The following is a 22,570-nucleotide window of genomic DNA, read 5'->3' as shown; positions in this document are numbered from 1 at the left end:
CAGGCAACCATCCTGGTAGAATATACCTGCTGATACTCTCTTTAGTCACAATCTGAAGAATGCGTCTTTCTTGGACCACTTGCTCACTGAAATGACTACTCGGTTCGTTATAATAAACAAAACGTTTTCCAAAATATTTGTACTAATCCCAGCAGTAGTTGTGAAACTGTCGAATGAGGAGGTTGCTCTAAGTTGTTCCAAGCTCAGCTTCTGGAGAAAAAGATATACCCACTCTCTCTTCACTAAAAAGCGATATGAAAGGGGAAGTATAAATGGGGTGCAACTGCTGATGTCGAGGCGCCAAGGAATTTTATCGAATGCTATCATGCAACAGACAAAGATTTGTTTTGAAATATTCATGTCTTCTTTTCCCTGTCTCAGAATAATTAAGACTTATCTCTTAATTCAAATGAATGAAGAGAGTTTCTCTGGTTTGTATTTGATGAATGCCCACCACGATATTGATATTTATCTTGGGTGATTTTGAATGAGCTTATAACAAAAATGTAAGGTATATGTACCTGTAAAACATTCTGTTTGATAAACAATAACGTGGATCATTCAGAATAATTAATCAGAATCTTGGAAAGAAATTTATATTATTGTTAAGTTCCCAAAGTCAAGTGTACTATCAAATAACATTCAACTTACTTTAAGCTGTTTCAATCTTCATTAATTTTATTCGCTTAAAGAACATATAGCTCTGATAATAGAAATCCTGGATCTGACCCTGACGACGTCTATATTTCATCATAATAATTACTTAGCCTATCTGTGAGTGAGATCAGATTCATGAAACCCAAAGCTTTAAAAAATTTAAACGCAAGTTTAAAGAATTGCTTTAAACTTTTACACGTCTGACAAAATCGTGTGCAGAATAAGTAGACCAAAACTCGTTCTAGATTTTGCCAATGTTAATATATATACAGTATAAACATGATTTGCCAACTAAAGTGCTTCTACCTATAAAGTGCTATCATTCAACATTAACCAAAGTTCTTTCAGTACTCTACAATTAGTACGAATTAAAAACAACAACCGTTTTTCGTCATAAATATTTAAAGGAGTAGTAAGTGTGTTCGTTAGTGTATTCAAACTTTCAGCACGTTGAATGTCCAGCCATTGCTGTAAGAATTGCTCCACTTTTTCCTGTTCTGCGGTTTCACCGAATTGATTCATTTCGGGACCCCACATTAGAAATTCCAAAAGTGCCTTTGCATGAGATAAGGAATACGATTTTTCTTGGTCAAGCATTTCAGCTACAGTGCTAAAAGTCGTTCCTGAAATAGACCCCTGCTTGATTCGAGGGGAGTACTTGATTTCCGAAATTGTAGTCACGCCAAGAAATTCGAGTAAGGTCTTCAGGGCGAATTGGCAGAGGGACACTTTGTCATCGTCAAGACTATTTTTTAATTTGGTGAAAAGACTCTCCGTTTCGTTGGGTGAGAGTTGGCTAAGAGCTAATACGTGATTTTGTTTGTCACGCTTAGTCTGAACAACCATGAAATCTTCACTTTTTACATCTATAGCTTCCGTTCCTGATGTTTGCACATATTTCAAAGCTTGAATTACTTGAAGAAGAAGAAAACACAATTCGCGTTCAGTGTTGGTCCATTTTACTTGAGGAACACTTGAACCTTTCGCAAGAGAATAGGTTTGGAGAGGAAACACATCAGACCTGGGCAAAACGTTTACTAAAACTGGAACCTTTCTTAATGAGAACTGGGTTGGAGGGTTTGGGTAATGGGATCTTGGTAACACGTCGTAAAACTGCTCAAGAATGGGATAAGTTAAAGGTTTCTGGTTGTAAGATGAGGTTACATTTGAAGAACATACCTGGAATAAAGAAACACAGCACGATTTAAAAATATTGAAGATTCATTCTAAAAACTCAATTAACAGACGAGTGAAAATAGTTTAAAATGGTATAAATCTACACATGAAACCGTTACGAGAAAAAAATAAATTTATTTAGTGTGTAGGCACTGCTTCCTACGGCCCTTCCCTGTCTCATGTTGTGGTTTAGTTTGTTTAAAATATCGAAGACTATCCGCGCTAACCGTTCCTACTTTAGCAATGTTAAGACTAAAGTGAAGGCAACTAGTCAACATCACTCACCGCCACCTCTAGGGATACACTTTGGCCAAGGAATATAACGGACTTTACGGTTATATTATAACGTCCCCGCGGATGAAAGAGCGAGCAGGTGCGGTAATACTTCGAACCTACGACTCTCACATCGCGGGTCGAGCGCACTACCCACCAGGTATATTATGGGTAGTACTATGGACGGCTTTGAGGCACTGTTAGCTCGTAGTAGGGGCAACGTCTACTCTCTATAGGGCGCGGTGTATGTGTGCGCGCGCGCAAAGTATCCACTAAAAATAAATGGTATAAAAAATGTTGAATAATTCATACATGTAACAAAAATATAAAATCATTAACACATACCAATAAATCAGTTATTATAGAAACAGTATACTATGTATTATACGAGACACAGGCCTGTTTACGCATTAATAAAATTTATACTATAAAATTGAGACACTAATGTATCACATGTTATTCAAAGTAAAAGGTGAAAAGTAAACTATTTTAAGTTTCATAAAAAAACATTAAATTTTTACTATGATTATTCCTATTATAATGTAGTTGATCACTATCCAAGATCTGACTACAAGACACTGGAATGACCAGAATAAAAATTATATCATGATATAGACTCAAGCTTGTTGGTCAATATAATCTTGACCGAATTTCTTTTTCCGCACAATAACTATTAACTTTTACATACAATCACGTGCCTTCTGAAATCCACATTCTAAGTTTTAAAAGTGTGTTCAAATATCAGTTCAAAACGCAACAGAGGTAATCTAAAACATTGCTTAGTGCTCCGTCTTCTGATAAAAAACAAACAAACTCCAAACAGTTTAAGTCTTTCCCATCTTAAATATTAAGTGACTCTTAACTTAAATGTGCAATGATATTTCTTATTAAAGTTCATCATCACTAAATGTTACATTTGTTTTTGGAAGAAATCCATTAAGTTTCCCACATTTTGGAAATATAATTTTGTGCGAAAACATCTGTTCAAGTAAGATATTCGATTTAAGAAAACGTTACTGTTTTTCACATTGATGGAATGTTTCCCTAGACTTTGTACTTTCTGTGTTTATAGCAGTAAGTTAAAACATAACTTATAGCTTCTGCTGCATAAATATTTTAACAATTTTTCCATCGATAAATGAAAACTATCTTTCACATACACATATATATGCTATTACCTATCAAATTAATATCTTCTTACGTTTAAATATTTTTAGATTTTTGAAAAACACAATATCCCTTACATACTTTTGTGTCTGGCCGAGTAACTTATAAACACAACTGAACATTTCTTTTAATGACAACTATTATAAACAAATCTCGAATAAAAAACCATGTTATTTTCATATAATAGGTAGGCAAACAATGATTTATAAGCATCAATAAAACTTTCCTTATGTTTATAAATCATTGTTTGCCTGCTTATTATTATAAATAAACCTGTTATATTACTATAACAATAATTAGCAATTATAAATCTGCCATGTTCTTATGGCAACAACCAGTTATAACAAATAAATATGTCGTACTACTATGGCAACCACATAGGATTATTCTTTGTAAATTTTTGTTAAGTATGTTTAAAAAAAAATGGGCAGTAGCATATAAAAACAAAAATCTACTTACCACACACAACACATATATCAATGATGAAGTAGATACAGTATTGACGTTTAGAGAAAACAGAGAAACTCTTACATTATTACATTGTATTTTTCAACTTTGCACTTTAACACACACACATTTATAGGTTTTAAACTTTGCTTAAAAATTATCTTACTGAAACTTATGTATATTACAAAATACTGATTAAATCCATTCATCCTACTCATACGGGCATTAAAACGTTATAATCTTAACACTAAAACACAATAAATGAGAAGAGACTAACACAGAACATTAGTGCCTAATGCTGTCTATAGGGTAAACACAAAACCTCTCAACTCAGCCTTTTGAGAGCAAAAACAAAAAATAAAAAAAAGACAATATTGAAAAACTAGAAATTACTTGCAGAAAATCTTACCATAAACATGACCTTACAGATATGACCAATATTTTCAATACTATGCTACAGAGTACAGTAAATCACTTTCACATTACAACAATCCTTTATGTTCTAACCCCAATAATTTACCTACTATCTAAAAAAAAAGCAAACAATGTGGAGAGCTGTACATTGGTCAAACAAGTTGTGCTTCAGTGATAGAGCATGAACTTGTAGTTACATAAGGCCATCCTTCTGCATGCCATTTCAATGGTACAAAGTATGACATTAATATTTTTTTTATAATGGACTCAATTATGCACCATCAGGTGTTACTGAAGTATAAAATCTTAACAACATATTAATTCATAAACTTGAGATTCCCACCCAAAAATTGAATAAAAGATTTTACTTATAGGAAAGTTAACACATTATAATGTTTGTATTAAAGTTAGGCCAATTTATACATTATTTTTCAATACTATTTTAAAAAATTCCTACCTACCAACAGACTTTTTAGAAAATTTTCATGAAATGAACAATAGTGTTGTATCTTTTAAGATTATTCCTGCAGTTGCATGTACTGCTGTACTAAGTTTACCGATCTATATATCATCGCTTAAGACATCAGTGTTATTTATGAAATTTATGATTTATATTCTTACACCATTTCAAAATTTTACAGTTAAGCCTAACTTTTGTAAACTTTGTGCTGATGACATCATTCACCATGAGCTTTTGTTTGCTTCACTATCCTGGTTACCATTGCAATAGCAATGCAAAAAGATGATCTGTACAAGGACAAACTCATTTTGTCTGTCACAGTATTTCCAAACACTTGATTGTTTAGCTAAGGAGCAATATTCTGTGAAAATAGAATGTGTGTTAGCAGATTCATATCTTATTTGCTCATCAGAACTTGTATCTGTGCTAAATTGTAATAACAAAGAGCTCCTAGACATTAACCAGTACCATTTTGTATCAACACCATAGGCAGTTATACTGGTCAGTCTCTGAAGGCATTTACAGATGTAGACAATGCTAAGGAAAGTTTTGGTCTGTTTCAAAACCAAACAGGTTTATTACCACTTCCATGGTGAGTAATTTTTTGTACAAGTTAACATACATTACCATCAAAATTAAAAATAAGCATTTCAATTTCTACAGTATGTATAGTTAGTGGAGATACCACTTATTACATTGATCTATCAAAATATGATTACTTCACATCAAACAGGACGAAAAAATAAGCAAATTTATTATATAATATTTATTTAGGATACTTTTTGTTTTTATGGGGAGGGGGGGAATGAGTTCCAAAAGTGCATTTAGTATATAATTTAGACTTAGTATTGATATAAATAAAGAAATGTTAGGTATTAGGCATTACCATCATATTGTCTCGAGGTGTTACAATCACAAAGAATATATGAAAATCTTGTAATAGTTTGGATGCTTAATGGAAGGATGAGATAATTCTGAGTATTCACTGTGACTGGGTGGCAAGACTCGGAGATACCTCCTCACAGGTTGCTGCAACACATTTTAGTGTTAAAAGATGGGATAATTCTGAGTATTCTAATATGTAATTTTCAAGCTCCCGAAGAGAGAGTTTTATTAAAAAATAAATTATTACTAAATAACTTGTCTTCAAGTGTTTTAATAATTAATTAGTTTCTGGTTAAAATATATTACTTGCTGTGTTGATTCAAAATGAGTCATATAAGCTTCTTAAAAGTATATAGTGATATGTCATTATCAAAATTCCATTGAAATCTATACATATAGTGATTTAACACTCACCACTAGACTTAGATGAATTTTAGAGTCATGCTGGTAGGTAGCATGATAGCATAACTGTCCACCAGGTAGCAAAACTGGTTCATTACACTCTAATGAAAAATCAGTCCATTTTAAACTTCTTCCATCAGGCTTTTTCAATGTAGTGGTCCTAATCTTGAGAGCCTGCATGAATATGTTTTTTTGCCACTTATAATGGATGAAGCAGATTACGATATTTTAAACAACTTTTCATAGTTTTAACCAGTTTGTTGATTTTACTGTTTGAAGATATTCTACTAAGATTCTCTTACCACAACATTTTTATTTAAAGCCTCCTTTCATCCTGTAGACATCAAAACAGTTATTATATTTGATACTTATAGATATGATTGTGGCAATCAGATATCATTCATTGCGATGGATAAGTCTTATTATAAGTACCTAGTTTTAACTTACATTTCAGCTACAAATTCCTTACCACCTTCATGGAGGTCAAGTGGATAATACATTAGACTTCAATAAAGAAGAACCATCATTAAATCCCAAACATTAAACCACAGAAATAGCCCTTCTCAGAGGATCTCCCATGAAGACAGTAGCAGGTTAGCAGCAGAAACATAGGATCAAAACTAATTAGTAATTAGTGTTGTTGTGAAAAGAAAGGTTACTAATTAAGATAAAAGATTTAATTGCAGGTTACTAATCATAACAGTGACTTATATTTCTCATTGGCTAAGAAAAATAGCAATTTAACTTTATTTATATAACTGTTGATGAAATTGGCCAAATGGTGATAGGTATTGAAACCTGCAACACTGCAATTAAAAGGACATACAACTGCTTTCATAATCAAGAAGAGCAAGAGATTTTTCCATTTTAAATTTATAACCCAAGACTTTCTCTACCTTAATAACTGTGAGAAAGATCTAGAACTTCGTATGTGGGCATTTCTTCCAGGATTATCTAACCGAATATTTCCAATCAGTACCCTACCTGATCAAGAAGAGCTACCAATGCTTCCTGACAGGAAGCTGTAACAGTAGCATAACTTTTCTGTAGGTTTCTCCAGGAGGATGACCCACTGTCCTCACTAGGTGATTTTTTGGGAGTTGAAAACTTGTTTGTATCTGGGGAAACTGATTATTTAAGTCTTCACGTAGCTCACTGCTAGGTTGCTCATTTTTGTTATTGTTGCCAAGCTCTTCACCCAGATCATCTTCTTCTTGGGTATTCTTAAAATAGAGGGACCAGCATTTGATAACAAATAATTGGCATGTTATCTTACAACCATATTACAAACAAGAATCACTACTGGCTCCTAAAACTGCAAATATTAGCAATTGTGTAGTATTTTCTGTTAAAAATGAATAAACTTTGAGAAAATAAGAGTTTTAGTATAAACCTAAAAATAGCTTGTATTTCAAAAGTGCTCTTATTAATGCATTGAGCTAATGATATATAAATGACAATTTCCAAATATTTAAAAATCAAGGACCTCTGCTCACTGTAATAGGCTTACAGTTCCAAACATTTGACATAATCTGTATCTATATTTCTTCTTTTGAAAGTCAATTTTTATAATAAATCACTATATGATTCCATAAAATAAAAGCTACCTATAATAATTCAGAGAAGCTAATGATGGCTTTACTTAAAGATAGTACATTTGTAAAATAAATCATAAGCTATAAATGAAAATATATCAGTTAACAATTCTGATATATAAATATGCAAATAGAAATGAACATTGTCTCATTGCTGTCTTTCTTAAAGTTTGCTTTAACCAGTCTCTATCAGTTTGTTTCTTTGAATTTTGTGCAAAGCAACATGAAGGCTATCGACACTAGCCATCTCTAATTTAGCAGTGAAAGATTAAGAAATCAGCTGGTCTCCATCCCCCACTACCAACTATTGGAATACTCTTTTACCAAAGAATAATAACATTATAATGCCCCCACAACTGAAATGGTGAACACATTTCATGGACAGAGATTTGGAGATTTTTGAATAAAAGTATAACACATTGTGTTAATTTGTATAAAAAGTGAAAGAGGGCTAAGTCTTATTTTATGTTGTTATAACCTTTCCCTTTTGGAAATTTATTATATATTAATAATGCATTTTTCCTTTGCCATTTTTCCATATCCGAGTTATTTTACATTTTGTTTTCATTATAATCAATCAAAGTTGAAGTAACTTCAAATTACTCAGGCCTACAATGGTTTTATTGTCTTGAAATTTTTACATGCTCTTCAATAATTTCTGTACTCTGAATCTCAAAATGATATCCATTTTTTTCTCCATCATGTGCAGATTTTTCACAAAACATCATATGTACTTTAACATTTAAATCAGATCACATCTAGTTATGCTTAAAATGCTGACAACCACTGGATATACTTTCCTTCAGACCAATAGTGACATGAGAGTCTTGTTGATCATTCTATAACCCTCAAGAAATGCACCACTAGTATATCATAGTTAACAAACTGCATAATATGTCATTTCTGGATAGCATTTGTTTGTGCATGAGCTTTAACATTATTTTTTCTCTTCAGTATCACTTATTTGTCATTACAGCAACAACAAGAGTTTGTGTGAATGACCCAAACATATTCTGTTATATTTGTTGTAAATTTGATCTTAACAAGGGTCTTTTTCTTCCCTATTTGTAAAAGAACTGTTACAAAACATTAAAAAAAAAGTATTTTTGAAATCTCCATAGCTGATTATGGAAAGTCCATTATTTAAACAAAAGTAACTTTTATGAACTTTAAATTCTCAAGCCTGCCTTCAGTTTGCAATCAGCAATTGAACAACCTTTTGTATTTTATATATTATTCAATACATTAAAAAATTTTTAAAATAAAAAATTAAGTAACTTACCAGCTGTTCACGCTGGACATTTTCTTCAGTATTTGTAAATATGGAAGTTCTTTCTGGTTTTTTGGGTGCCAGGTTTGACCTCACATCACCTCAAAATGGTTAAAACACAATTGTTACAGTCCAAACTTTTTAAGACTGAACAATAAATCATCGCACACAACATTCTCATAATAAAATATTTTAATTTATAGTAATGTCCAATGTGAGGTTTAAAAATGAATATAAAGATGGATGCAACCTCTTTAATTTGTAGGGCATTCATAATATAATTTTTCGTAGATTTCGGTTAATAGCAAATAGAAGCTTTATAAATAAGATATTCAAATTCTTTATATATTTAAAAACGGCTGGTATGGATAGAGAAATAACTAATAGAGGAGTGAACAAGGTTTCAACCTCCTTCGATCATCGTCAGGTTCACAAAAGAAAGGGTTACAGGCCATTAGCTGACTATGTGTTTGAAGGCAGTCATGTAATTGAGTTGTCATGTAAGTAAGGCTTCTTTATTTTGCGTTTATATTTGTTTCTTTATTTAGTATTTGGGCGTTTTCTACGGTTATGTTGTGTTTATTTGATTTGCAGTGTTCGAAAATGTGTGAAGGTGACTTTTTGTGTTCTTTGAATCTGGTTTCCACTTTTCTACATGTTTCTCCAATATAGAAGTTGTGGCAGTTATCACATTGTATTTTATAAATAATATTGGTGTGATCAGTGTAGTTTTTACATAGTATAGATCTTAGTTTTGTGCCTGATTTTTAAATACATTTGGTATTAACTGGAATGTCATATTTTGTTGCTAGTTTTTACCAAATGTTGGTTATTTTTATGCTGATGTCGGGAATATATGGTATGCAGCAGAATATGGTTTCGTGATTTTTAAATCGTGGGGTATATTTACATTTGCTAGTTGATTTTGCTTTTTGTCTAGGTGTGTGCATATAATGTTTTCTACGGTTTGTGGAGGAAACTTATTGATATCGATGAAGTATTGTTTTGTCTAAATCGTCGTTAATTTTATCCGGTAAGCATAGTTTTATGGATGTGTTTATTTGGTTTCATATGGTGTTGAGTCCTTTTTTTGTTTCATGCGCCGATTCCCAAGTAATGTATAGTCCAGTATGGGTGAATTTTCGGTGGATTCTTGTTTGAAATTGTGTATCGGTTCTTGTAATTTTGAGGTTACTATATCCAACACCTAAGCACGCCCTCTACATTCCTACACTCAATTACACAACCGTTTTCAAACACGTGGTCAGTTACCAGTCAGTAACGCAACTTTCTTTTTTTGTGAACATGACGATGACCGAAGAAGGTCAAAACGTTTTAAATATATAATTTTCTCTACAAGTGGGTTTTCTCGTCATCACGGGTTATTCAAATTCTTTGCCCACTTGTAACTACTTTCACTTTACTGTTGAAACTATCCATATCGTAAAATGTTTCATGGTGCGTTAATAATAATTGTATTCGTGTTTTATGGAAAATGATATATTGCAAGAGTTCAACCGCAAGACCTTCTGTAAGCATGTTCAGAAGAATACTTTCGTAAAAAAATTATTATTGCGATAAGAAACACCTTTCTCTGTTATAATACAAATATTCAGGTAGGGCTTGGTTCATGTTTACAATGGGAAAGTTACTACAAATATTGAAACATACTTTAAATGCCATGATTTTTTTTTAAATCCAGAAATGTAGCAGGAAAACGTAATTTGTTTCCCTCTCTCTTTCAACTTGTTCCCAAGTAGTCAGTAGTAAATTTCTGAAATTATAAACACCAAAATCCATGGTTTTATTCTTCATTGTGGACAGAGATAAGATGTATAAAAAAAAGTCACAACTCTCCAAATAATTTATCACTGGAATGATTTATGGGCAAACTTACAGTTCGAAGGACAATTGATACATTTTTTTTTTGCAATCCTTCAAAATTATCCCAGAAAAAAAAGTGTCGCACAAGATACCAAATAAGCATCACATTTCTGTCTTCTCGACTTATGTGAAGATGTTTTTGAAGAAAGCACAAAGCTACACGATCGGCTACATGTGCTTTGCCTCACTACGGGTATCAAAACCTAGTTTATAGCGTTGCAAGTCCACAGACGTGCAGTGGCTGTGCCACTGGATGGTATGAAGATGTCACGATGTTCTTCTAACAAAATCACATTTAATTAGGATTGGAACCTGGCTGGAAGGAACAACCCACCCTTTTTAAAACACAAGTATATTTATATGTTTTTGGGGCCAGTCATGGCCAGGTTGTTAGGGCGGCCGACTCAATCTGAGGGTCGCAGGTTCAAATCCCGATGTACCAAATATACTTGCCCTTTCAGGCTGTTCTTTGGTAAAACAGTAGCCCAAGAGTTAGCACTGGTTGGTGATAACTAGCTACCTTCGCTCTAGTCTTACACAGCTAAATTAGGAATGACTAGTGCAGATAGCCCTCATGTAGCTTTGCGCAAAATTGAAAAACAAACAACATTTTAGGGCAAGTAATACAAAAATATCAAATTTTGCAAAGATGAACTTCACATAAATGGATGTATTGTGTTGGATTACAACAATTATTTGCTAGAATTGGTAGAGTTTTATCTATGTGAATTCATCTGGCGTCATAGAAACGGAAATAAAGAGCTGTTTAAGAAAATGATGCAACGAGATTTCAAAATTCAACAGTTAATTTCAGTACTTAGCATTTCTCAAAAAAAAAAAAAACCTTTTAATTCAGCGCATGAAATTGAATTGTATTTGCATTTTCTTATAGCAAAGCCACATCGGGCTATCCTGCTGTGTCCGCCGAGGGGAATCAAACCTCCGATTTTAGCATTGTAAATTTGTAGACTTACCGCTGTCCCAGATGAAGACGAAACTGAATTGGAATAGTGTTTATTGAAATAAATTTTAATATACATCCAACCGAAAAGGGCCATCAATTATTTTCGATATTAACGTGAGCTGGCAAAATTTTATCCTCGTAATTTATGACGCAAATCCCCCAAAGGACATACTTTCTCTCCATGATATGACACAATTGTTTCAGCACGTATAAACTTGTATTTTCTTTCATAGGAATATAATTAAAATATAAATCACAAAATATGTTTAAGGTCAATGAAAAGTCATTGGGTTGGAATAAAAACGTTGTACGTATGTTGGTGCAACCTTCTCGTTCCTTTTTCTTTCTAGCAAAATAAATAAACTTACCAAGATTAGCATAGTCAGATTGTACACTTACCAAGATTAGCATGGTCAGATTGTACACTTACCAAGATTAGCATAGTCAGATTGTACACTTACCAAGATTAGCATAGTCAGATTGTACACTAGAATGACTGTATCTCAGGGATGGTTGTGGTTTCTCTTGATTTGATTTAAATGTCGATTTCCCTTTTGATGCCTTTTCTCTGGTCTAAAAACATAAATGATAGTATATTAATACTACATTTTTTCACATCTTTAAATTTTCTTCGAATTAAGGCTTAATAATAGAGTATTACTTCATATTAGGATATTATAATGATTATTCAGGTATTTATGACAACGCTTAATGGCTAGAGTCTAGATCGCTTACTATTCTTGTAGTTAAAGCGAATTATATTACACACCACAATCATGAAAACCTTCGCCGTAGTGAGTGTACTGCATATATATCTAAGCATTTTTATTGAGGTACACCATAAAGACGATAGCTATATATATTTGGCATAAACTAATTTTTTTTCACGTTATGATGCTATAAATAAATAGGTTATCGATTTGGATTTTAATGTCACTTTAATGCTCATTCATCTTCGTCTTATATCACCTTGCCATCTGTTGACTTCATTTTAAACTGCCTATATTTCATTAAGTATATTATTTCACGTCTCAGCAGTTCGAAATTAAAGATAATTGCTTGAAACTAGGAGTGTCTTAAGAGTATTATATTATCCAGGAAGATGTTTATCACTAAAAGAAAATTATTATTTCAATTTTTTTTCTTCCAGAAATCTGTGAAGTAACAATGGAAATGAAGTTATATATACTATAAATTTTAGTTGAACCATTTCCTTTCTGGTATAATTATGTGTTGCTAAGACTTACTGGTTTACCATCAGTCACGTTTGAATGATAAAAACGGGTTTTGATTACTCATTTGTTGAGTCATTAGGTTTGCCAAGGTTTGAAGAAATTATAAACGCACACCAAATCCAACTTCAATTAAAAAAAAGAAACAGTAAAAGACACGCAACGTTGGATTTCCCAGTAAAGACAACTTTCTAGGTCAAAATACATTTACAACGACTTAATTAAGTTGTTTTATTTGTTCGTACCCACAAAGTTACACAATTGACTATCTATGCTCTGTCCACTTCTAGCATAGAAGCCCGATTTTTAGTTTTGCAAGTCAACAGTACTCACAGTTCAGTTGATCTACCGAGGACTACCTGCTTCTAAAGTGAAGTACATGATTTTGTAGCTTCCTAAAATTACCACCCAGTTTTCTAAGTTTAGGAAGAATTATAAGAAAGAATGTTTCATTGTAAATGCTGCACCTGTGACTTTTATTTTCTCGGTGATTCGGGAGATACAACGAAAAAATCCGAAATTTCATCTCCGTGGTGGACACACTGAGCAGTTTTAGGCTAAAACAGTGACTTATAACATCTAATATTACTCAAAAACGAGCTGCAGCGTAGGGGTAATGTAAAAATAGTTTTAGTGTAACAAGGTTGATGAAACTCATTAAAACACAACATAGTATTAAGTCCACTGATCCGAATGTCAGTGTACGCTGATTTCAGAAAATATCGATAAAAACGAATAGCTTGCTGTACGAGTCAGCTGAAAGAAGATGAAGAATTCGCTACAGTTCAGCGCAGTAATCGTAGTTTGCGATTAAAAGTTTGAAGAATTTCTCTCCACGCAGAATTGAAATTCTAATAACGCCACTAACTGTTCGAATGGCTGCAGTTAGCTAACTTGTACCAAAAATGCTGTTGCTAACATCAAGTTATAAGGTATACGACAGTTTAAATATTGGCGTACACATAGAAAAAAAAAAGCACAGCGCAATTACACTTCTGGGATCATTTTTATTTTGTGTACTTTTACTCTTCAATATCACATTACCTTAACTGTTGGAGGTTGGGGCTTAGTTGACATTTGCTGGCCAGTACTGTTGATCGACTTTCTCGGAATGACAAAGGGGCGAGGAGGCCTTGGTGGTCGCGTTGAAGCTTCATTTTCTTCAGGTATAGAACTTGTCAACGGTATGAAAGGTAATGAAGAGAAGGTGGCTTCATTTTCTTCGAAACCTTGCATCACCTGACATCAAGCAATTTACACGTAATTATTACACTGACATTCGAAACTTCAATGTCGAATTCCTAATATTGCGCAGCGTGTTTCAGGCTTGCACAACAAAGTTCATGTGTGATGTTTAAAATCTAAAAAAATGTTGTGTAATCGTTGACATTACAATGATCTGTTTGGAATTTCGCGCAAAACCACACGAGGGTTACCTGCGCTACCCATCCCTAACCTAACCATTTGGCCACGCCGGGCAGATATTACAACGGGGTTGCGTTTCTTTTCTTCGCATAATTCATGTTAAGACTTGAGCGTAAACACACTTTTCAGGCCAAGTATGAAATATCATGCACATAAGTGGTAATGTGATGGTTTGTTTGTTCGTTTTGAATTTTGCGCAAAGCTACACGAGGATTACCTGTGCTAGCCTCCCTAATTTAGTAGTTGAAGAGAGAAGGCAACCAGTCATCACTTCCCACCTCCAGCTCTTAGGCTACTATTTTATCAACAAATAGTGGGATTGACCGTCACATTATAACGCCCCCACGGCTGAAAGGGCGAGCATGTTTGGTGCGACGGGGATTCGAACCCTAGTAATGAGATGGTCAGGCACCTATGTACCAATTTCTTGTATACTTTCTTGAGACTTATTTACTAATGTTTTGCCTCACTAATTGTTCTATCTTCAAACAAGTTTAGAGTCAGGATTTTCAAATGGTATTAATGTGTGTATGTTGCAAACAACATGAACTAAATTTTAGGTCAATATTACATGGAATAGTAGGAAATACACACCAAGAAATTAGCAAATGCCTTAATGTATAATACTGTTTCCATAATAACAAAGTGAAATTCTTAAAGGTAATTTGTTTACCTTAAAAAATCGAATTAAATAAATATCATTAAAAGATGCCAATGTAAAGTTCACGAGCCAAAACAGAGATTGATGTCGGTATCTAAAGAGCACAGCTCGAGTTCGAGTTTCACGAACCATTAAGTTAATTCAATACATGCAATTCTCTTTAAATGAGTTAACACAGGTACAAGAAAAAATATAAACGCTAGCTAAGAATAATTCACGGGACACAAACAGAAAACAAAGGGGGGAGTTAAATTGTCAAGTAATGAGAGACAAATACTCCTTTTAACTACTTAAATGGTTAAAGCGAAACTGAATTTACAAAGAATGTTTAGTAGCAGAAGTCGTTATGTCTGGTGGTCTGGTATAGTGGTAGTCATTGGATTCGCGATATGAGGGTTGTAAGTTCTAATTCCCTCACAGATTCTACCTCCTAGTGGCACAGTGATATGTCTGAGGGCTTACAACGCTAGAAACTAGGTTTCGATACCCGTGGTAATATCGTACAGTTAACCTATTGTGAAGCTTTGTGCTTAATTTCAAATAAACAAACAAACAAACTCCTCACTAAACATGCTCGTCTTTTCAGCCATTAGGGCGTTATAAGTGACGGTCAGTCCCACTATTCGTAGATAAACAGTAGCCCGAGTTAGCGGTGGATAGTGTTGACTAGCTGCTTTCCTTCGAATTTATCACCTTAAAATTGAGGATGGCTAGCGCAGGAAGCCCTCGAGTAGTTCAGCGCGAAATTAAAAAACAAACAAACTTTTTTCTAGTTGTAAGTTATGGTGTTAAAATTAGCAGCACAGCTACACGTAATATTTTAAACTGAGCAAATCATAATCCGCCCACTAACTATCTTCAGTTATCAATTTCCAAAAGTTTTATTGAGTTTCTTTTCCAATACTAACGTTTTCTGTTGATCCTACGAACTTTTGAATATCATGAGTAAATTTATTTAATATGCAAAATTTACTCAGTTGCGTATTGATTTGGTTTGAATTTCGCGCAAAGTTACTCGAGGGCTATCTGCGCTAGCCGTTCCTAATTTAGCAGCGTAAGACTAGAAGAAAGGCAGCTAGTCATCACCACCCACTGCTGACTCTTCGACTACTTTTTTATCGATGAATAGTGGGATTGACTATTACATTATAACGCCCCCACGGCTGAAAAGACGAGCATATTTGGTGTGACGGAGACTCGAATCCGCGACCCTCGGATTACGAGTCGAGTTCCTTAATCACGCCGGCCCCTCAGTTGTGTAACATTCTCAGAAAGGACACATGCTTTTCATTCCATACAAGGTAATAAATTATGAAGTTTGGCTTTACACTGCTTATTTTTAAGTAAAATAAAATATTAATATCTATGAATGTAATAATGGTAAATTGCTAATTAACTACACTCTGAATTTTCGTGTTGAAATTTTTATAAAAACGAGGTACACACACACATATGCAGAAATATATACATACGTATATTGTGAAACCGACACACGCCCCCTTCTTTTATAGTTTCGTGAAGCTTTAGGGTCGAGAGAGAATTTTTTTAACAGACACGTCAATTGAGAGAGGCTCGAATGGATTTTAAAGGTTGATTTGAAAATGATCCATTATTAGGCCTCACTGGAACTGATAATATAATGATGTAACTTGTAGGGTAACTGACAACCAAGGTCGTGTACTAGTTTGCTATAGCATCTAAAATACTAATTAAAAGTGAAAAAGTGCATCATTAAGTACGATATCTTTCATTACATTCTGGTGGATTTATTTGCAGAAAAAAAAATGCCCCTCTGATTATTCTTCATCTGCCGCTAGGCGGTCTAAAACTGATACTGTAACCAACCAGAGCACATTTCGGAAATTTTACTTTAAATAAAAAATGTAAGGTACGTTAAGATGTATTAACGATACTCCGTACAATGACAGATAGTTTTTTTTTGTTCCTTTTGTAAGTTCGCAAAAACAGAGTAAAATCCCTATTTGCTTTTCCCGTGTTGTTAGTCCTACAAAAGTTCCCTTTCATTCAAACAAGGCAAGAACATTGTCACAAAATATCTATCTATTACAATGATTTCTGCTCATTTATTTTTACATCAAAATATTATTTTAAGATTATTAAGTTTTTGTAGTTTTTTGCCATTTTAACAAATTTTCTGAAAAAAAACAAACAACAAAAAACGTTTTTCACCTCATTAATTCTTACGTCGGACAAATAAGAGAGTGCAATTGGTTGCTCTGAGAATACAAATAAGGCCCAATCAGAGTCGATTTACACCCGTTAAATGGGAGGAGTCCTTTATCATAATTCGCATGTTGCAAGCTCTAATTATTACTTAAATATGTGTGCTGTATCTTTCAGCCATAAAAGATTGTGTTCTTTCTCATTGTTTTAAAGCTCTTTGCAAAGTTATTCACTAAACGTCTTGTACTTCTCTTTTATCTTGAAAACATAATTCACCATCTTCAAGTGCTCTTTTTTTGATAAACCCAGAGACTGCGAGCCGAGCACCTAACCACCAGCCCCATACCAGGCTGACTGTTATAGAAATAGGTTATTGTTATTGGATATACATTATTCAGTGTTATGAGCTCAGTTTCCGAAATACAGATAGTAGATAACTATAGGTAGAATTCTAATAAGATTATATTTAAATTTAATTGAGTAGAATAAAATAGACACGTAACATTATGTTCACGATTATTGTAGCAAGTATATAGAACTAGCATAAAGTACCCCGTTCTTTGAAGGTTCTTAATCTCCCTATTCTCATGATTCACACAAGCCCCACTGTACTAATCAAACTCCTCCACCATCTCCATTCACCATCATAGCTACCACATGTGGGATCCATACCCGAAAACAAACACCGTTTGGATATGCGTGTTAGGTACTTGAACAAAGATGATCTCGCGAGCTAGTGAGGGTGAGGTTGAGCACAGTTTCAAAAATGGCACCCCCGGGAACCCTAGAAGTACGAGTAGCATAAAATTCAACGCCAGATTTTGGGTTAAGCTATCCTGAAAACCTAGCCGTAGGCACCTATTGTGTCTAAGTGACCCTTCGGCCGCGTTTTAGCCCCTCCATATTTACTGTACCCTTGGCAGGGGTTACATCATAGAAATAAGGTCATCTCTCAAGCAACCCCGAGTTAAATGTGGTCATGTTAACTTTCGAACTGTGGAAATAATTCGAGGACAAACAAATTTACAAAACGCGATGTGGGTTAATACATAATTTTACTCTTACCGGGTTCAGGGTAGAGAAATATCATTGGTTAAACGTAGAAGCGATATGCACTGGCAGGTCCTTGATGTATGTTTGTGCACTATAGATGTTTAGTCACTGAGTCACGTCAGAGTATTTGTTCAAACACGGAGAGATCCCCTTCTCCCACGTGCGAAGCGTTCAAAACACACTCGCGGTAAGCGGAATCAGGATCTGGTTTCGTTTGTTGTTCTCGGCTTTCGGTGGAAAAGTATCCACGTGACCTTGGAATAACCACGTAGCTTCGATAACAGTTTATACCCAAGAAAAAAGAACGATTGAATCAGGTACCGTAAGGGAAGAGCTCCAGAGAGTTAAATATCCCATTTCATCTTGTGTCGCTCGGAGCTTTACAGTTTCTGTTCGGAAGATCTGAAAATGAATTTCCGTTTATGCGTGTAGGGCGCAATTTAAAAAAGCAGATATGCTCAAAACAAGTACCGCCATCAGCATTATGCTATGCATATAGTCGTTCACTTGTGATATTCACTAAGGCGTTTTGTTATTTATTAAGAAAAAAACCAATATTCTTCCAAATTAATAGTAACATGTCTGAAGTTTTAGGGCACTCTTGACCATCAAAAACTAGCTTAAAATTGCAGGAATTAAACATATGTTGTTTAAAATTAGTTTTATTATAGATGTACACACTTTAGATTATACATCGCCTTTAATCGATTTCAGAAATTCTGGTTTTTGAGGCACGATCAAGAAATCGTACAAACAGCACGTGAAATGAGCTTACCGTGTTTGTAACTTCATCTTGTTTTATATTTTCTGTCTCCTTCCGAGCGTCACGTTGATTGTCCAACACTTGCTTCTTCTGTTGGTCGCCTTCTTCCTTCTTATTCCCAGTAGTTTGAGATGAACTTTGATTTTTCTTCTCCCAAGCTCCAGAAGAATCATAAACCGAGTGTGAAGTAACCTGGTTGTTTTCGAACAATTTGTAGGTTAAATTATCATCAAATCTGTCGTTATCTTGTAACGTTTCGACCCTAGGTGATAATGTGGCATTTTTGGTGGGTGTTACTTTTATTAATTTCGAATCGCTCGCTCTTTTAATGAACCTCTTTAACGAAAACTTGCTCTTTTTGACTTTTGTGCATGTACTGTCTTCTGATCCTGTTGAGTTCCTTCGTTGCCACTGGTTGCCGACAGGTTTCGACAAGGTTTGGCTCTCGACGAATTCTTTTGAATCCAATTTTCTATTTTCCGAGTAATTACCGTCTCGTTTTAAATAAGAATGGGGACTAGAATTATTTCTGTAGTCAGGTAATTGTGTGCGTATTTCAACTTCTAATTTAATGTTCGATTCCCGAGTAGCTGTAATTTCAGAATCGAAACAAATTCCCGGTGTCTTCGGTGGTATCGGTGCTCGTCTTTTGGTGGTGTGTTCACTACGAACTTTTTCGAGTTCAATGGCTAAAGCAGCAAGCTTTTCTCTGCGGTCACTTTTTTTACCAGTATCTGGGTTAGACGAGCTGTCTGACAAACCAGAATCCGTGCTGTTAAAACCTGACGTATTAGAAACACCACTGTGTACATTTCCTTGTACTTTAATACTAACATCTCGAGCAGGCGACGTGGTCGACTTTTTCCGACAAATATTCTTCGCTTTGGAAACTGAAGTTAAGTTTTCTCTTGAATAAACCTGAGATGTTTCTGAAACATCCAACAGTGCGCCTTTAACACATTGTTGACCGTTCTTAGGGCATTCAGTGTCACTTCTCTTATCTTCAGAATATCTGAGCGACATCTCATTTGAATATAAATCCTTTGACAGTTTTTTTCCGATACCGTGAAGGAAAGACATACGAGGAACTTCTTTAGGGCTCACTTGGGCTTCACTCTGTACAAAATTACATGACTTATTCTGACATCTTTCGATCATAACAGCTTCAGAGGTGGGAATACTGGAATATGAAAAGGTGGGATTTTGAGAGTTTATATTCTCGAGAGAAGACGGCGTTTGATTGTAATTATGAGCAGATAATTCTTTATAGTTAATAATTGGTAACGACTGTGGTTGCTCAAAATCAAAACTGAAAACTTCGTGACAAGTTGGTGGCGATTCTAAGAAAGTATCTGATGCGTGTGGTAATTCGTTACTTTTAGTTTCAAGCAACCGGTCGTGTCTGTAAATGGAGTCGCTGCTTTTATTGGAAATACAGGCCAACGATTTTTCTGTTGATTTATCATCTGAGGTAGTAACTGTAATTTCTGTTTTATTAAGCTTCTCTGTTGGGTTAATTCCGTGCTCACTAGAACAAGTTGCTTGTTTTATGAAAGGCTTAACCGAAGCTCTAGGAAGTGGCTCTCGTCTGCGTTGCGAATGGGAGTCAAGTGACGACCTTTGACATTTTTCAATATGTTGATTTTGGTATACATTTGAATTAAAGTTCGTTGAGGATCCTTCTTCAGTTTTATTGTGTTTGTTTTCGGTATTATCTCGATAATGAAAGATGGCCTTCAAAGATTCTTGTTTGAATAAGAGAACCTCTTTCCGAGTGCTGTTACTCGAAAGGTTTATTTGATTTGAGTTAAATTCTGTGTTTTCTTTAGTGAGTTTCGTGGTGAGCTTATCCTCTTCAGTTACATCCAAACTTTCTAAGTCAATATCACTGACGCATGTTTCGAGATCCCAGTCCTCATCAGAGTCAAATTCACTTCCTCCATAGCCAATAATTTCAATTGGTCCTTCTGCAAAGGTAACTGTCGTTTTCCTTGTTTCTTTTTTCTTATGTCTTTCCTCATCTTTTAAAATTCTTAAGAAGGAAGAGGAAGCTTCAACACTTTCACTTTTATTAACAATTACCTCATTATTAGCAAATCGACGAGTTATTTCTTTATGGAACTTATTTTGAGTGTTTCTCACATCAGAACCGAATATGTTTAATTTGAGTTGCGAGTTGTTTTGATTTTGAGAATTTTTGGAAGTCTCGATGAGTATTCGATCTTTTATACGAGGACTATTAGCTGATCGGTAAGTAAGTAAGGAATTTGATATATAACTTGTGTTTTTGTTTTCTGCATAGTTCTGTTGATCTACACAGAGACCTGCGTGATCAGACACGCTCTTGAAACAGTTAGAACACAGATCTTTCTTCCAAGCATTCTGAACAAATGTTTCACAAGCGATGGACATATTTTTCCTGTTCTATACGACTCCACACAGCTACACTATACGTTCACTAAGAAAACAGAAACGAACGAGTAAGAAACGTTAAGGTACCAACACTTCTTAAATCAAGATGTTTCATTAGACATATCGTACATCACTATATTTCAAAATCACTAAACACGGATTTACTAAAAAAGACACAAAACCACGCATAATAAATTCAACTTGACACGTCACGATTTATCTTTATTGTTGTTGTTTTTTCACATTCGTTTGGTTAAGTGATACTGTGGTCGAATTTTGAAAAAGTCTATTTGCAATAAAGTAAATGACAGCCAAGTTGCTAAGAAACTAATTCACAGAGTGGTACAAATACTAGAAACTGATGTCATAACAAATGACAACTGAAAATATAACTTTCTGCTCATTATAAGCACATTTCCATTCTAGTACCACGTTAACAGTATTTGTTCAAAATTTTACTGAAAACCTTGGACACTATCTCTTTCCATTCATCTAGTGTCTTTAAATTCATTGGACTTTTCTACTGACCTTTTTCAGTTGAAGAACGTCCACACTACCAGTTAAAGTGTAAACCAAACAATGCGATTATGTTTTGATACAACTACACAGTCTTAAGAAAGTTAAAAATGTGCACTTTGCTCATGTTCAGTTTAACATAATATCAAGGAACACCATACATACAAGTGACTTCTCCGATGGTACATTGAAACGTTATCCTTCAATGCTAAAATTTGGAGTTCGATTCCCCGCAATAAACACAGCCGAATGTGGCTTTGCTCTAAAACCAAACAAGAAGACTTAAATGTTTGGTGAATTATATACAGGCCAATAATGTTAACAATCACCCTTGTTTGTTTGTTTGTTGTAACAATTATTTTATTTCGGTGTTTTGCGATTTCACACACAAAAGAACGAACAAACAAACCAATCACCATGTCGGACAAAAATAAAGTTCGAACTACGTAATAATCTGGCATATTTATTAATTTCAGTTGCTCGATAGTTTTTGTTTTATTTTATTGTGTATCTCTCAATCTTTAATGTCGTTAAACCTCAGTAAAACAATATTTTGTTACGAGCTCTTCACAGTTCCATGACTACTGTGGTTTTGCTAGAGTAACCCTGGTTTAGTTGGGTGAACTTGCCTGTAAAAGAGGTTACTTACATCGATTTTAGTTCACTTACAATAACTTTCAGATTTTATAAGTCCAAAGAGAACTGAGAAAGCTCTATAATAATTCTAATT

General features: G+C 34.3%; 1 protein-coding gene across 11 annotated transcripts in view; it reads right to left on the bottom strand.

Annotated features, from left to right (window-relative positions):
• Positions 1-656: 656 nt before the first annotated feature.
• Positions 657-22,570, bottom strand: part of LOC143225054 (uncharacterized) — a 43,243-nt gene continuing 21,329 nt past the window's right edge. For 9 of the 11 annotated variants that reach the window (XR_013013587.1, XR_013013590.1, XR_013013583.1 and 6 more), the window contains 7 exons: positions 18,925-21,370; positions 13,871-14,065; positions 12,056-12,167; positions 8,759-8,847; positions 6,866-7,104; positions 5,894-6,055; positions 657-1,836 (listed from right to left, as the gene is read on the bottom strand). Coding sequence is in view for 1 of the 11 variants with exons in the window: in XM_076453749.1 (XP_076309864.1) it covers positions 6,880-7,104; positions 8,759-8,847; positions 12,056-12,167; positions 13,871-14,065; positions 18,925-21,324 (3,021 nt within the window). In the remaining 10 variants the exon portion in view is untranslated. The remainder of the gene's footprint in view (positions 1,837-5,893; positions 6,056-6,865; positions 7,105-8,758; positions 8,848-12,055; positions 12,168-13,870; positions 14,066-18,924; positions 21,371-22,570) is intronic. The other 2 variants (XR_013013592.1, XM_076453749.1) reach the window with 2 other exon arrangements.

The sequence above is a fragment of the Tachypleus tridentatus genome, chromosome 9 (assembly GCF_004210375.1).
Source record: "Tachypleus tridentatus isolate NWPU-2018 chromosome 9, ASM421037v1, whole genome shotgun sequence".
Lineage (NCBI taxonomy): Eukaryota > Metazoa > Arthropoda > Merostomata > Xiphosura > Limulidae > Tachypleus > Tachypleus tridentatus.
This window is presented reverse-complemented; position numbering and strand designations above follow the sequence as displayed.